Below are 17,108 nucleotides of genomic sequence, written 5' to 3'. Positions count from 1 at the left end.
TCTGATATGGCATTGGCAGTTTATTGGCAGTGGAAGAGCTTAAAGGTAATCGAATGAGGTGTGCAATTACATCTCAATCGGCCACCCGGAGGGGGGCCAGGCAGTAACAAGACGAGGCAGGTTTTAATATCCCAGCGTCTCCCAGCTCCAGTGTGTGAAGTGAAACCTGCCCGGTCTTCGAGGAAAATAGCTCATCACCACTGCATTCTGAAGCCAGGCTTGCAGCGTGCCTGATGGTTTCTCTGGCACATATTAATGGAGTTCACATACTGCTGAAGGAGGGGAAAAAACAAAAAACAAAAAACAAAAACAGAAAACATCAACCTTCACTAACAGCCTAAAACAAATCCATATTTACTGAAGGAGTCGGTTTGTCTCGGTTCTACGAGAACAAAGCATGTGATCCACGGAACGCTTGGCCAGGCGAGCCGGGGGAAGTGTGGAACAAGCCACGACTCTGAAAACATGCTTCCCGATTTTCATATTCATATTTTTAAAGATTGCCCTCCGCTAGTCGGCGTCTCCTCTGTAACTGGCTGAGGTTCAAGCCAAGAGCGAATCCTGGGTGAGAAGTTGATGCGGGGGAGGCCACGCCCACACCTGCCCACGCTGTGCCAGCAACACGACAGTTATCTGTCAATCAGCTGATTAAACGTGATGTCAGGACACTGGGTGAAGCCAGTCTCAGCCCACAAGGCATTTCACTGCCAGTTATACTGTGTATGACTATGTATGTGACAAATAAACTTCGAACTTTGAACAAGTGGGCGGAGCCAGATAAGACAGAATAGGAGGACGAGTTTTGCTAATATGAGGTGGACCACAGGGAGTTTCCAGAAGTTTCCAGCTTTACTCTGGTGTCTGAGTTCTCTCTGCCCCACAGTCGTCCAGTTCATCCTCATCTTTATTTTCTGCTTAAGGAATACTCAGCAATGGCCTCGTGCACATTAAGGGCGTTTTTCACACCTATAGTCCGTTTTCTCTGATCTGAATCAGTTAAGGAGATTGTAACTTTGGAGTGTTTTCCCCTTGGTTTGGTTTGCTTTCACAATAGGAAAAATCCAAGCTCACCAAAAGGCATCACAACAAACCACATGAGAACGTTCTCTCTTCTTATTGATCAGACCTGTCTGGGGCGGAAACAGGAACGTAAACACCGGAATATGGTCCTGGGCTCTGGGCAAGTGCATATTTCTTGGCAGTGTAACATGGAGCAATGGCAGAGATGGCATTTGTTCACAGAAGTAGTAATTATCTGGGCAATGCATGGAACTGTTTGGCTCAAACATGTAGAGTACACCCGGTAGCTGGGTCAGGTCCACAAACGAACAACTCCTGAGTTCAGTTGGGACCAGACTGAGACCACCTCCTCTCAAGGGTCTTGGTGCGGTTGTTTTGGTCCGCATCCAAACGTGATTACTGTTTTTACCCCTGCCCAAATGAATGACACCAAGGCGGAAAACAAACCGCACTCAGATTTAACCGGACTAAAAAGCACAGGTGCAAAAACACCCTAAATTAAGGCTCACCATCACACAAAACATTACCTTCTGAAGATCCTATTAACCACATTACACCGACACGATCAAAGACTAATCACACAAAAAGAAAAACATTTATTTGCCCGTGGAGGGAATGTCTGCTACCATCCCAGACTGAAATCGGCGTGGCGTGATGTTTAGCGGTAAGCTGGAGAGAGCCGCAGCGTGCAGGAGAGGTCGGGAAAAGAAGCGGTCTCTCCATCCACCTTGTAATCTAAATGCAAAGTTAACGAGGGCTCAGTAGAGACAGACATCAGGGAGGCTCTGCGGCGGATTTTAAAGGAAGCCGTTGTTCGCGACGCCCCAAATGTTAATGTCTCGGCTTACTGCCGGCCGCCAGGATGATGAAACCTTTTCGGCAAACTTTCAATCGCGTGCGTCCTGATTTTTTTCCATAAAGTAATTAAATAAATAAATTGAAAAAACCTCCACAAAACAAAAATGCACTACTATAAGTAAGGGCATCCTGAACACCAGTTCCAAACAAAACAAACAAAAGCAGGAGGAAAAACACCCCTGCGCGTCGTTCATCTCCATGAAACATTTTCAGAGCCGCATGATTGATGCTACAAAGTGATCAAATAGCCCTTTCTTGTGCCTGTGTGAAAGGCTGAGATGAATGCAGATGGGCTGGGGGGTGGGGGTGGGGGTGTCTTCATCTCCTCTCTAATCAGGGATCACCAGCGACTGAAATTTTCATATTGCTCCAGCTGAAGATAGTCTGCTGCAATGCAGTGCTGAAACCAGACACCCCTGTACCACTATTCTGTTTAATCCAAGAATCATTAAAACAGGATGCACACAACTTGCCTGTGCTTAAAAACACAGTTTATTGTATCAGAGCAATAAAAAACCCCATACACATGTAGGCCTCTTTAATCTTAACGACGTGATCATACCCCGTGGTGTAATATACTTGTCAATATTGATTTTTGGCTATTTATTGTTATAAATATAGCATAAAGGCTATATAAAGGCTAGAAAATCTTTAAAGCACCTCATAACATTTGAGATATATGTCGTATTTTACAAGAGAAATAATTCCACTGCTCAATCAATACCGACTATAGCATCTTTAAGGAGGAGCTCTACACAGAATCCTCTGACTGAAAAAATTATCATCTAGCTGTCTTATTTCTCTGTAAATTAGTTATTATTATATAAAACAATGAATCCTCAGCCAACATGGACTTGTGCAATGTAATAGCACAGGAAGTTTCCAAATGTTTCTAAAAGTCATTACATCAATTTTTGGAATCTCTTCAGATTGCTTTAAAAACATTCAACTATGTAAATGTTTGACCCACCGGAGATCTATTTAATCTGACTCTGTCACTGTGTCCTGACTTTAGAACCTGAGACTGATAATCTGTGAAAAAAAATGAGGCCCTTCTGGTTCCACATAGTCACTCTGATGCCATTTGCAAGGATCTACCATGCCCGAGTCAAAATGACCAATCAGAGGAAGGAGGAGTGTCTGACGAAGTGTCAATCACTGCTTGTGCATCTTCTCACCTTGTCAAGAGCAATCAGTGAGCAGCTCCTGGAGCTTTGCAAAAGCAACGGTGGATAAACAACTATCAATGAAAAAAATGTCAATGAAACAGCTGGCCATCCCTCCTTTGCCATCTTCCATGACAAAGACGAGTAAAAGAAAGAAAGAGACTGAGAGAAAACAAGAATAAACATTGCAGCTTTTCTGTGGTGGAAAGGGCTATGGGACATTAAAAGATTCAAAACCAATGCAGAGTTAGCCACATTTCCGCTTGACATGTTGCTAATTACTACATTCCTGATTGAATTTTATTTGATTTTCAAAATAAATGAAACACAAAGTAACACTCAGTAGCTTGTTTCCGATGCTAAAGCTACCTGTTAGTGTTGTTTTACTTGCATGTTGCTGAAAATGTCTTTGTGACCTGCCCAGGCAGTCGTACTGGTTTGGTGTTTCTCTGATCATTGATTTGTGCCTGTGCTCGTCTAGATGTTTACTGCTTATTTAAGACTATTCACATCAGTTTCTGTTATCAAACTTCTAAGCACTGTAATAAGCGTGTGCCAGTTGTTTTACTGAATATACTGCTGTAGGTTACCTTTCATATCTGAAAGATTCATTTCTGCTTGTTTGTTGGCCAACAATGTTGACATTTTACAAAGTGCACAGCAGCTTCCTCTGCAAGGCGGGGCTTTGGAGGCGGGGCTGGAGCACAGCAGAGGGGGAGTGGCCTGCAAGTTCCATTGTAATTTTCAAGTCCAGACTCTCTTCTCAATTCTACTGACTGCTGTACTATAGCTACTACCACAAAGTCTGGCTAGTTTGTCACTACTTGCTTGCACACCCGCCCACCTATCCGCCTTCCCGCCCCTCCATGTGAGTGTAAGTATGTTGTGTGTGTGTGTGTGTGTGTGTGTGTGTGTATACACACACACGTCTATGGCTTTAGTATTACTGAAGGCAAAAACCATTGATTCAGTAAAAATAAAACATTTCAGATTTTGTATCCAGGCCAGCGCCTGTGTCGTGTCCATATCGCACTTTCCTGTCAGGCTGTGCGTGAGGAGGGCGTGGGAGGGCATTCCAGATCCGCCGTCGTACCAGAGCAGGAACAAGGAAGGCCGAAGTGCCGACGATGGCCCGCATGGCTCCCACAAGCACGGCTGCCGACCTTTCGAGGATTCCCGGGTGCCGCAGACAACTTCACAACAATCCCAGCATGCACTGCTCTGAGATCACCATGTGCTGCCAGCATTGTGGTAGCTGAGACTCTCCATCCACAGGATGTCACGTTAAACTCACCAAATCCATTGTTCTCCGAGTCTAACCAAATATAATCCAGTATAGACAGGAGGGTCTATGCATCTAACCATGATTAAAAAGCTATTACATTTTTTTTTTAACTGAATACCGTTAATCTGTTAACATTTTTTTTTTAATCGAGGTTCACCTCTTTAAAGGGGCATTATAACACATCTGATTGGTCAAGGCTGAAAGTGTGAATCTCTGTGTGGTGGGTGTGTAATTACTGCAATGTTACAGGCTTAGTGCTCTTGGACAGCTCGTCTTGTGCTGTTAAATCTGTTGGGTGGATTTATTACTACAAGTATAATCACCCATATTTATTTATCCCATTATGAAGCATAACTGCTGTCCAAATGGCGGATGGGAGTCTGTCTATGCAAGGGACGGCTCGGCAGTGCCAGATCATCGGCACGAACGCGTCAGAATTCTGCCTGGAGAAACGTTAGCCGAACGCATAGACAACGGAGCCGTGGGCATGACGCAAACCTTCCACGGGACCACATATGCTCAGGTGTGTTGGTTTGAATGTGACGGTCATAAATAAGCAGCACTTTCCGAACATTTCGCGCTTCTGTGACGCAACAGCACGCTCAGGAGAACCATCGCATTACTGGTCGGTGCTTTTCCGGCCGCCATATATCCATGTTCCACCTCTCGGATAATTATCGAGTCCTCAAGTAGGAACCGGGAGCGCCGAAATGACAAACTGCGCTGAGCGCTTCATGCAAAAAACACTGCTGTGCGTGAACACGTGAACGCTTGTCGTCAGCGCTTTCCCGTGACTACTTCTCCATCCCTTTAGGTTGGAGCACAGCTCAGATTTAGTAGTGCGACTCCACCAATCATGGCCAGATCAGGCCATAACATGTTGTGTCGTGGTATTTTAAGATATTCAGTGATGTGATCTTTCCTGTTCCTGCCTAGTTTAAACATAATTAACACCAGCTAACACTTCTGTCTGTCCAAGTGAGCTTTTTGAGATCATCTGGACTGTATTCCACTGCAAATTCCCTTCATCAGTGCGATCAGACTTGGACGGGTGTAGCTCTTTAGTGAGCTCGCATGTTCTTGCACACGGCCTGTTTGTGCTCAGTCACCAAGGCCCAACTTCACAAACTATAAATTTACATTTACGGCATTTAACAGACGCTCTTATCCAGAGCGACTTACAAAAGTGCTTTGTCATTTACTCATAGAATATATCCTAGTACAGTATAGTAGGTTAGAATTAAACATACCAATGAACTAGAATACTGTAGAATACAGGGATAGCTAGAATGCTGATACGTAGAAATGCAAAATACATAAGGTCTATCTTAAACAATGATAAGTGCTATAAACAATAAGTGCTAGAGTTTCTTCAACAAACAATACCCTACAATAAGTATTAATTTAATCAGTCAATATGGGAGCAGTGTCAGTTGTCCTTTAAATATTCTGCAAATAGATGGGTCTTCATTCTGCGTTTGAAGACTGCAAGGGACTCTGCTGTCCAGACAGCAAATAGGAGTTCATTCCACCATCTTGGAGCCAGGACAGAAAATAGTCTCCATGCTTGTCGTCCATGAGACCTGAAGCAAGGTATTTCAAGGTATTCCGTACCTCGAGCTTTGACCATTAACCTCATGTATGGAGTGGCTGGTCCATTTTTGGCTTTGTAGGCAAGCATCAAGGTTTTAAATCTGTTGCATGCAGCTACAGGGAGCCAATGAAGGGAGCGCACCAGTGGAGTGACGTGTGAGCTTCAGAAGATTGAAGACCATTCGTGCTGCTGCATTCTGGACAAAACAGGGCGAGAGGATTTCCACAGACATAGCCAACTCGTCAATGACCTGTATTGGCAGTATTTAGGCCCTTTTGATAATTTTTAATTAATACTTTAATTAATACTTCATAATACTTATCACACTGAAATTTATAGATGACAAGCATTCATTTTTTTAGGTACCATAGTGCTAATACAGCGGATGATACCGTGTTCGATTTTCCACAGGGCAGCCGGCCCTTCAACTTCCTAATCACCACGTTTAGTTAGAGCACGTGGGTGTCAGCAGAGACGCTCCCAGCTTCTGGACACTGTCCCTTTTCATCCACCTGCGAAAGCTGCCAGCGATGCAAAAGGGCAGCGTTAGCCGACGAGGGGGCGAGACGGAAAACATAAAAGCAAACCCACGCGAAGGGTGCGCTGCATAATTCATGTGCAGCTCCTTTTAGAAATGGCAGATTCATCAGGACCAGGGCACCTGACAGAAGAGCTGCCGTCTCCCTTCACCTTGGCCCCGCGCGGCACCCTTTGGGCCCTCCATCGTGCGCCCACGATGCACTGCAGGAACAGGCCATCGCCGATCCACCGGGGGCAGATTTATCGTGACAAGTGCGGCCATTAACGGTGTTTTATTTTCCTGCCAGTCCAGGTCTGCTGAGTGGCTGCGTGCTTACGGAGCTCCATCAGAATTCCATAAGGACCGGGCCAGTTCTGACATTTGGAGCGAAGGCTTCTAGTTCTGACATTAAGTCCATGCCGCAGCGAGGGGGGGTTGTGCCATTTTAAAAAGTCAATACTCATATTTTCCATTCTTAGTCTTTGAAGAGAGAGCAAGATCATAGCAGCAGGTTTCAGCAACAACACGGGGTCTGATGCACCCGGGTGTCTAGCATCCGTCCTGACGCGTCAAATCCCTGCGGTCCCTTGGGCAGGCAACAAAGACGGCAAACAGCAGCCTGGAGCGCTTAGAAAACGACTTCCGCAAGTGTGGACGGCGGAGTGCTTCCTCCGTGTCTTTGTGAGCGGGCAGTGGCGCGACACCTGGCCACCGCTGCCCTCTGCCTCCCTCTTCTCCACTTCTCCGGCGCCTCTTCGTCCGCTCCCGGCACTCTTTCATCCTGCTCTGGAAGTCTCATCCTCCCCGTCGTCGCGCTTCGGGGCCTCTTATCAAAGCACGCCGTCCGCGACCCCACCGACTCCGCGCTCGCCGCAAACACAATAGAGTATTTTTCTTTGTCGCCATATGCGCACAATCGACTGATCCCAACGCAGACAGGGGGGGGTTTGGAACCAACGCTTCGGAGCGTAACAACCAACAGCTGCTGCACTTTCTTTATTCCAATTTCTCTGCAATCATAGCGTGCAGCCGGCGCGGCCATGGTCTTCAGACGCACGATGATGAGATGTCAGGGTGAAGGGCAGATGGGTCGGCTTAAAAACCATCTCCGTGCACCTCCTGCAAGGCCTTTAAAGGCACTCCGGTGTTTGCATTCTGCTGAGGTTTAACACTCCTACCCACTCCAGCTCAAGATGCAAATTCGAAAATATATAACGCGGAATCTTCGGTAGCGTGTCAAACTTTCATGCATGGAGGTTACGGTGGTTTAAGAAGGATCAGGAAACAGACAATAGTGGGACTGCCATTTGTATGTAGGATGCAATTTTGCTAGCATGTTCATTTATACCCGTATAAACTTTTACAAAAACTGAACTGCCAGTACACTTCTACAAGCTTCCACAGGCTTAGTGTTGCTTAACACCTAAAAATCAAGAAAATCTGACATATAATAAAGGGCCATGCACCGCCAACACATAATAAGGTTTAGAGGATTGAGTCGGGTGTAGAACTAAGGAAGGATAGGGAGCGGGGCCCGATACTCACTGGATGGGCAGGACCAGGGTGCTGGGCTGTACTTTGGGTCTCCTCTTTGCTGAAGCTCCGATCTGATTGGCTGAGCGCTTGAGTGACTGCTGGTTTAGGAGGCTGGAGGCTAGGCCTGCATGGTACTGCAACTGAAGAAGCAAGGAGAACGGATTCAGCATGGATTCACACGGCTAAACAAAAGGCTTTCCGTCGGACCTTTGTGTTTAAAGTGAAGAGCCTCGGTGCGCCCTGGGAGGCTGCTTACAGAGGAATTCACACACGGAGAAGACACAAAGGGAGACGCCCCCAAAACCCACAATGCATGATGGACGAAAGAAGAAGTGTGGAACGGTTCTTTCAATGTCAATAACAACGTATTTCTGATGTACTTTGAGTACTTTTGTAACCTATGCCATGTGACCTATACTCTAGCCCGATGGAAGCTGACAAAGGCTGAGATGAAAAACAGAGCCAAAAAGCCATTGTGGTTAACAGCTGCTGAAAGGTAACAGGTGTGAGCGGGACCTCATCGGAAGACTGAGGTCACTGGTCTTACGTTTCTTATGTCTCTTATGTCTCTCTACGGCTGCGACGAGACGGAGGGAGACGGTCAGGGACTGCCTGAAGGGCTTTAAAAATGCGGAAAGTGTAACGAGAGTACCACGATTCCAGCATTTCACAAACACTCTTCCAAAAGCTTTCCAAAAGATTACTGGAAAAAAAAAAAGAAAAAAAGAAAAAAGAACGATCAAGCCAGTGCAAACTAATTGGGGTTTAAATGAATGTGTCCCAGAAGCAACTGTCACAAAACCAATCAGATCCTCTGGGAGGAGGGACAGTTGGTTGCACATAATACCTCGTCACCCCTCCTCCCGCCCCAGTCCTTTCATACGTTGGCGCTCTCTCTCTCTCTCTCTCTCTCTCTCTCTCTCTCTCTCTCTCTCTCTCTCTCTCTCTCTCTCCCCCTCCCTCCCTCTCTCTCTCTCTCTCTCCAGCAGCCCAGGCCAACCGTGGTGTCTCCGGCTTCGGTGTCGAGCCGGCTCGCCGAGGCCTGTGGGTTGCGTTCCTATTCGAGCGATGAAGCGGTGTGAAAACCTCTCCGCTAGCTGGAACGCGCAGGTGTACCGCCGCGTCACCGTGCTGACAGGAGCGCTTCCGACGGAGGTGACGGGCTCGGGACGCCGACCATCTGTCGCCTCCGTCTCCGCCCACCACGCAGATCATGTTTACTGTAACCGGCCGTGAGACGCCAGCCACGGAGGTTAGGAGGATGGGGGACGGGTTTGCGCCCGAATATATGTTGCCAACGTGGGCAACTGAAACTAAGGAATGGCAAAACAGCTGCTGAGGGGAGAAATCTTAGTTAATCAAACACTGGGGACATGCGGACGGAAGGCAGTAGCAGGGGGAGCAGTAAAAGTTCAGGGACACGGCAGGCGTCGAGCGGCTCGCGGGAGACGTTTTGATCACATTCCGCAATGCCGCGCTCTCCACGGTTGCCCAATCTCCTGCTTAGGGATTCGTCGCCGCATTCCTCTACACACACTATTCAATTAGAAGTCACGTGGACCCGGCAAGCTCATTAATCGCTATTAAAATATTCCTCCTATTGAGCTAATTAGCCCCGTTCGGTGTCTGCCGAGTGGCGTTCCGCACGACGGAAGCAGATGGTGGAGCGCTCCCCTGGTTAATTTGGCTGACCAAAGCAGCTGTGTTAACGGGGAATTATTTTAATTAACTGGATCCCATTTTAGGGACTAATGAGACTAGTTTGTAAGGCCTGGGTCCTGTGGATCTGCCAGCTTCCGGGCGCTGAGGCAGGCAGTGCTGTGCAAAAGAAATAAAAATATGAATGTATATCTGCGTAAATGACTAAATAAATGTGCGCATAAAAATACGCATATGTAAACATAGAGGAACGGCACAAGGTGACAATGTGGCTTAGATGTCAAGTCCCGGCATGTGCGATTTGCTGCTTGTTAAATCTCCACACTTGCGCGCTTTTTCAAATAAGAACTCCTTCCCTATGCACTGGTTAGTCACTTCAACACTTGCGAGGGGGATGAAATAAAATGAGAATTTACATCTTGTATTGAGCAGCTTGCCACAACCTAGAAATTTCTCTCAGAATCATCTCGCTTGAAAGTAGTGTGGCGATGCAACAGCGCACAGAGACGCGGTGGGGCGTCTCGCTAGCTTGTTTCTGCTTGTGTGGCGCTTGGCACGTGTCCCTATTCTCCCGCTATCTGCGTCATTCATTTAGCGCCGGGTCGCTTTTACCCCATTCGGAGCCCGTGGCCAAACCCTCGAATCCGGCTCTTCCCGGCTGAACCAGCTCCTCCTGGCGGGCCGCACCATGCCCCGACCCGTTGTCTTGGCTCATGGGGAAAACATCTGCCTGAGCTTGGAGAGGAGAACAGCTCAGAGAAAGGCAGCAGAAGCAGGAGAGCAGAATTGGATACTGGGATATGGAGTGGATGAGCGAGAGAGAAATGGGACGACTAACCGGAGGTAGATTGCAGAGGATGATGAATGTTTGAGGAGTCAGAGAACAGAGTGAGTTAACAAGAGAAGGTGAGAAGACGAAGGAAAAACAAATGGCGTGAGGAAAAAGAGAAAGACGAAGAGACACATTAGCAGAGAGGAAGGAGAGAACAGAAAGAGAAAGCAGACAAGTTCGAGCGCGTGTGTGCGAGAGCGAGAAAGGACAGGCCAGGGCGGAAAGCATGAGAAACTGGGCAACGGTGTGAACAGCTAGAAAATCAACCCAAGTGCGAGGCAAGGGGGCGCACCAGAGCAAGCCGAGGACACTCGGGCCAAACGCTGCCTGACCACCTGCCCCAACCCTCCCACACACACCCACCTATCGCAAGGACCTTTTTAACACCCAAACCAGAAGATGCACAACACTGACTGGGTATGGTAAAACTGGAGGCAACTACTGAAAACACCTCACAACCTCTGAGGTTTGTGTTACTACAGCGGCGAAGGGGGAACGTCCTGGCAGTGTGTGCTTCAGTCTGGAGCTCGCACGCTCTAAACACACGCACAACTTCTGTGTCCTTCTGAGACGCTGCAGGTCGGTTGTAGGTTGACCACATAAACAGATCCAGAGGGGGCTCGGGACGACACTCCCGCACCGACACCACGGTCTGCCGTTTTCACATCTGTGGCTGATTGCGTGCTCACGTCAAAACCGATATCTATTCAAAGGAGCATCGCATGCAGGAGCCGAAAAGCACCTAACGCATACTAAGTGAACCGGAGAAATAACTCCCTTTCAGCATTTAGTAGTTGTAATTCAGTGCACAGAAACACTAAAATTACTGCTCATTTCTTTACCTCAAATACCCTTAAAAATAATATAGCCTTGAGGGGAAACTGGCTCCATTTGTACAAAAAAAACCAACCCCCATTTGATTCTGGTTTCTTTTGAAAGGTGTCTCGCACAGATTAATGAAAACAATTAGCCAGTACACATGTTAAAGTAGAATGCTTACTGGTTTAAGGAGCGCATGACCACTTCTGGCCAAAGCAGCGAGTTACAGAGTTTAAGAGGAGCCTGGGTCACGTCTGTTCGAGCGAGCAGAAACCTTATACAAGACGATGAGCAGGTTAGAGTTCTATCAACCCATGTAACATACAGAAGTCTGAAACCAGGCTGGATTAGGGCCGTTTGTGGCGCTATGAAAAAAAAAAGAAGTCAGGAACCCTTAAAATGGGGATTTTATATAGCGATGCAATTTAAAAAATGGCAGCACAGTGAGGAGTCAGGAATGAAACAATAAGGCAATATGGCTACAATAATGCTAACATGACAGAAAAACAAATGAACTGCATCGGTCTAAACTGGATTGTAGCCTCGCAGATGAGCTCTAAAAAAGACTTTTGCTCGACCACTTCTGCAACACATGGTTAATTTCGCAGTTTTATATCTCATTAGTTCGTGCTTGTACAGTGTGCATAACCCGCTCTCAAATATCCTTGGAGGTGCCATCGTCTAATGCATTTTGCTATGTTAAAAAAAAGAACCTAATATTAAATAAACTTGACATTTCAGTGCTATCGAGCTCATGAAATGGGGTTGAAGTAAATGCCAAAAACTTTCAAACTTTTTAAAAAACCCGTTTATGCGAGGCTGGCTGTGTGCATGGGGGCCCCTGGACAACAGCGTATACGGAGCCTGCGGTCAACGCGCTCAACACGGCCATGCCTGGAGCGCACGGCCCCCCACGTCGCATACATCAGAGCATCAGCTCCAGAAATGAAAATAAAGGCGCTTACGAGCGTGCGTTCGGCGATGGACGCGGGGGGACTATGCAAGCTCAGCTCAGCAATTGCAAACAACTGCCAGCTAAAGAACAGAGAAGGAAGAGAGAGAGAGAGAGATGGTGGGAGACTGGCACAGCCATTCAGATGGGGGTGGGGTGGGGAGGGGGGTGTTAATTAATTTTTAAATATCAGGCGAGGATCTCGAGGTCCAGGGTGTTTTCAGTGGCTGATTCTCATAAATCAGAGATATGGCGAACCCATGTGACATCGGGCATATTCCTCGCCCAGAACTCATTTGGATTTAAACAAGTTTGCAGCGGCTGTGATTGAACAGAGGGGCTGAGGTGTGTGACAGTGCAGAAGTGTTTTAATAAGATCCAAAACCCGCGCCGACCGCTGATGAAATTACAGTGATAGGGACCGCCCCCAGTACCCCCCCCCCGCACCCCACATTATCATCTTACTGCGTACCACAAACTGTTGGCCAGACTTTACACACAAACATCACTTACAGTATACCCTAAGAACAGGAACGGCCGAGAGGAGCCGGAACGGAAAGACGGAACAGAGAAAATTAACTGGTATAGACTCGTGTGTGGGAAAACGAATTAAGTAGTAGCGTATAATGAAATAATGTGTGGGAATAAACATCAGTTGATCACGTATGCATTACTGCTATCCTGTCTGACGAACGCTGCCAGACGGAGGAGTCAGAAATGAAACGGTCGTCCATCTCTCTCTCTGCGCCCACAAACACCCACGTGCTCACACGTACGCACACGGGCAAAACAATAAAACAACGCATAAAACAATATTTAATCAAAGGGAACCGAATACGTAGGAACAAAGGGCCGACACATCCCCTCTACTTCCCTCACTTTCTGACCCAAACACAGGCACTTCGATGGGCAGCTTCGAATGAACCCTCGCTATTACGAAAAATAAACACTGAACACGTTATCAAAAAAAAAAAAAAAAAAGGTTCTGCTCGGAACCCGGTTCTTTTAATGAGGAATTGACGGCCAAGGCTCACAGAGCCTGCTCCTCTCCAAACTCTGCCCTGTCCCTTGTCAGCGAACTAATAAGCGATCCAAGCCTGCAAAGTTACATCATCAACCATTTTCCTCCGAGCAGCACATTTTCAAAAGGTCGCCGGTTTTCTTTTCCTTGCTTTTTCTCCCCTCCTGCTCTGCGTGTTATTTTTCTTTTTCCCCCCGTCTGCTTCCTCGCGCAGAGCTGATCTTAAGACCGACCGACCTATTAGTTCCTTCCGGCACAGTGACGGCCCAGCCGCGCGCCCCATCATTAACGGCGAGGGCTGTGTCGCGGAGCGCCGGCGAGCTCACCACGCTCTGATCTGGATGTGGGTACTGCTCTCGGGCTCGGCCATTTGTTTGTTGTGACAGCTTCATTCGGCCCATGATTAAAGTGTATGACCAGCCGTCGGAGTCTCGCAGCCTTACAGCGCTCCGCGTGGGTGTGGAGATGGTCAGACGCTCGTGGGATACTCACTGCCGAACTGCTGGGTTGGTCGCAAGCAGACACAAAAAAACTAGTATCGGTCACAAATTCTAAAACTGATTTTCAATGCCAAATACAATGTCAATATACATTTCTACATTTCTATTTAAGAAATTTGTAGCAGTGTGTGAGTAGTACCAAACATTTTGTTGCTATCAACATCTCCAAACACAAGACATGGCTGTCACAGGCGCAGAGTACAAATACAATTTTTTTTTCTGTTGTTAATATTCAATTAAAATTTTACATACCAAGGCCTGCCACAAGAAAAAAAAAACCTAGATCGTAAGGTAATGTATTTCGACTGATTAGGCAGATGTAAAGCACACATGCAAGCACGCGCACACTCAGGAGTGCTTCCAATTTGCACTTTATGGCGAGCCGTGTGGCTAAAAGCAACATTACCGTGTGTGTGCGTGGCTGCAAGAGCCCAACCTCCAGAGTCTACTCTCATTAGTAAACTCGTTAGTTTCAGGGCATATCCTATGCATATGCGACGGGAAAGCGTGTTCCAGCGCGAGCCGAAGCAAAGGCAGCGTCGGTGCTGAACCGGATCCGTAATAAAAGAGCGAGTGGAAAGCGTGCGTGAAACCCTCCATGAAGGAAGGCCTTCGCAGACGGCGTTCGAGTGGGACGCTGTGCCCTCCTGCTCAGGTAAACTGCCCCCACGCTGTCTTCAGATCAAGTAGGACTAATCGCGGCGCCTTAATCTCTAATCTCATTAGCTGCGCGTGCTAGCGCAGCCAGCCTGCTTGGCTGGTGAGTGGAGAAGCACGGGCTGCCCTTGGAAACGTGACCTTGCCAAGGCAAACTGTGACAGGCTTCTGGAGCAAAGAGCGGCCCTGGACAACGTCTCCTCTCCACCAAGATCTGTAACAAGCAAACATGCACTCACCTAAAGAGTATTTACCTAAAGACCAAACGCTTACACCATCTGTTTATGAACATGCAGGGGCATCAAACCAAACCGTTTCCCATAATTAAGATCCGAACATAAAGCACTTATAACACAAAACGTCCCTTTTCAAAGGCAATCTTTGTTTTTTTGCTTTTTTTGGGGAGGGGGAGGATGTCACTGTGATCACATAGCGTACATTAGAAGATATGGCCTTTTTTGTTGTTTTGCTGCTGTAATTGTTTGTTTGTTTTTTTGTGTGTGTTTTCTTGTCCAAATTTTTCACATAAGCACAATAGCTTGACCTTCCAAACATGTACAGATGAGGATGGCCTGACCGCAGCTGGCTCGATTTTTCAACGCCTGGCTGGACGGTTCACGAGTTTAGCGCCTGTCCAGACTGTTCACGTGCTCCTCACCTACGCACACAAATACATACACGCGCACACACATGCAAATATACACCTACATGCACACCTACATCTACCCACATACACTCATGCACACCCCTAAACAAATGCAAGCACACAAAGGCTTGCGCACTTGCAGGCACACACAAGCACAGACCCACACACCCACAGGAATACACAGACAGCACAAACCAAGAGATTCTCAAAATTGCCCACGCTTGCCAGCCCGAAGCCTGGCTCGTCCCACCGCTCACCTGCGGCCTGGAAGCCCCTGCCGAGACTGCCAGCAGGCGGCGTGGGCACAGCGGAGATGGGCAGGGATACCCGGGTATCTCGACCGCCTCAGCATGCGCCACGCCACCCAGGTACAGAGCGCTGAATGGTAATCGCAGCACCAGCCTCCATTAGGCGCCTGCTACCCTGCGGCCCTGCCGTAATTGACAGTGATTTAGCAGCTTCCCCCGTCACGCGCCGGAGACGCAGGGAGAGAAGCGCCGATAAAAAAGACGAAGGGAGATTTGTGTCCGGAAGGAAGCTGTTATTACTGTACAGGAAGGTAGCGTTGTCCGGTCACATGTAGTGAACATGGAGCTTATTCTACGCAGTGCGAGATTCTGAGCGATACCGAGGGGAGTTTCAAAGGGCTTTTGAATTCACATCCTGGTTTTTAATTTTTTATGAATTTCTTTTTTTTTTTTTCCTATTTTTTGGTGAGGGATTCTGCTATTACTTTAACAATAAAATAAGATATTCCAGACAACCTAGAAGACCTTGTTGGGAGAAAGGAAGGAACAGTAATAGGGTGAAAAATAACAGAGGAACCCACACACACGCGCGCTTTTGTTCCTGTTTAATAAAACAGGTGCCTTAGGTAGGAAGAGACCTTCAGAGTGCTCCCGCCCACATTAGCAGGTACTGTGAGGGGTTGAGTGGCAGGTGATAGCCCCTGGCCCAACATGCTTCGCTTTAATAATGAAATATTTTCTGGCGCTCTCACAAATTCAGCGGAGCTGCCCAGTGCGTCTGTAATTCCTCAGCAGATTATGCATCATTCCCTCTAAAAAACACAACCTCAGATTTATTTATTTATTTATTTTTACCTCTTCAGGACGGCTGAGGTCATATGGAATTGCAAAGACATTCCTTGATAAAGTATCTGAGGTGAAGATCAGCAAACACACATGGATTTGACAAACCAATTAAATTAATAAAAAATAAATACAGAACCTTAAAGATGGAGCAAGCGCTTCACTTTTAAATGTACACTGCTGGATCAGACTAATCTGATTTTAATATCTTTTGGCCTTTCCAGTTTTGACCTCTTTCTTGAGGCTGTTCTGTAAATACCAGAGGGGCCCTCCCCTCTGGCTGAGCAGCACGCCTGTCCCTGCCTCCCACGTTCTCCTCCAAGAGGCCAAGGTGGGAGAGACCAAGCCCCGCCCACACCGAGGCCAAGGTGAGGTGAGAACGCCCCGCCCACACCGAGGCCAAGGTGGGGCAAGTAAGCTCCACCCAAACGCAGCTCCTTTAAAGCTGGAGCATAAACATGGCGGGAGCATCGCTCATGCCAACCGGCTTTGTGTCTGTGTGTGTGTGTGTGTCTGTGTGTGTGTGTGTGTGTGTGTCTGTCTGTCGATACTGCTGCGGAGTGTCTTGGGTGTGTGCCCATGCCCACTTCCCGACGCTCCCAGGCTGAGTTGCACCTAATCCTCCCTTAATGCCTCCTCACGCCTGGACCCTGACCCTGGGGTGTGGGAAAGAAGCTGCCTGCAGGGGGGTAGGACGCCCACACGCATCATATCTACCCCAACAGACCAAGAAAAAACCCTGAACACAGAAGGGGGGAAAAGGGGCTCCACAGACCAACCACGCAGCCGGCAGAAACATGCGCAAGATTCTCGGGGTGTTGTTCTGCAGCCAAGACTGAGTGTTTCCATCATCTCAGGGACTGCATTCAAGCACAGCTTCAATGCTTACCGCCAAACTGATCTCGATTGAGTTGATTGTGACTTGAAACAGAAATATAACATTTCTGGATTA

The 17,108-nt window shown here is 47.6% G+C and overlaps 1 protein-coding gene across 4 annotated transcripts in view; it reads right to left on the bottom strand.

Moving 5' to 3' along the window:
- Nucleotides 1-17,108, bottom strand: part of med27 (mediator complex subunit 27) — a 44,573-nt gene that overhangs the window by 23,520 nt on the left and 3,945 nt on the right. For all 4 annotated transcript variants that reach the window (XR_014119877.1, XM_027010009.3, XM_081707574.1 and 1 more), the window contains exon 3: nt 7,989-8,119. Coding sequence is in view for 3 of the 4 variants with exons in the window: in XM_027010009.3 (XP_026865810.1) it covers nt 7,989-8,119 (131 nt within the window). In the remaining variant the exon portion in view is untranslated. The remainder of the gene's footprint in view (nt 1-7,988; nt 8,120-17,108) is intronic.

The sequence above is a fragment of the Electrophorus electricus genome, chromosome 25 (assembly GCF_041902795.1).
Source record: "Electrophorus electricus isolate QZ-2024a chromosome 25, ASM4190279v1, whole genome shotgun sequence".
Taxonomy (NCBI): domain Eukaryota; kingdom Metazoa; phylum Chordata; class Actinopteri; order Gymnotiformes; family Gymnotidae; genus Electrophorus; species Electrophorus electricus.
Note: the sequence above shows the minus strand (reverse complement) of the source record. Positions and strands in the feature narration are given on the sequence as shown.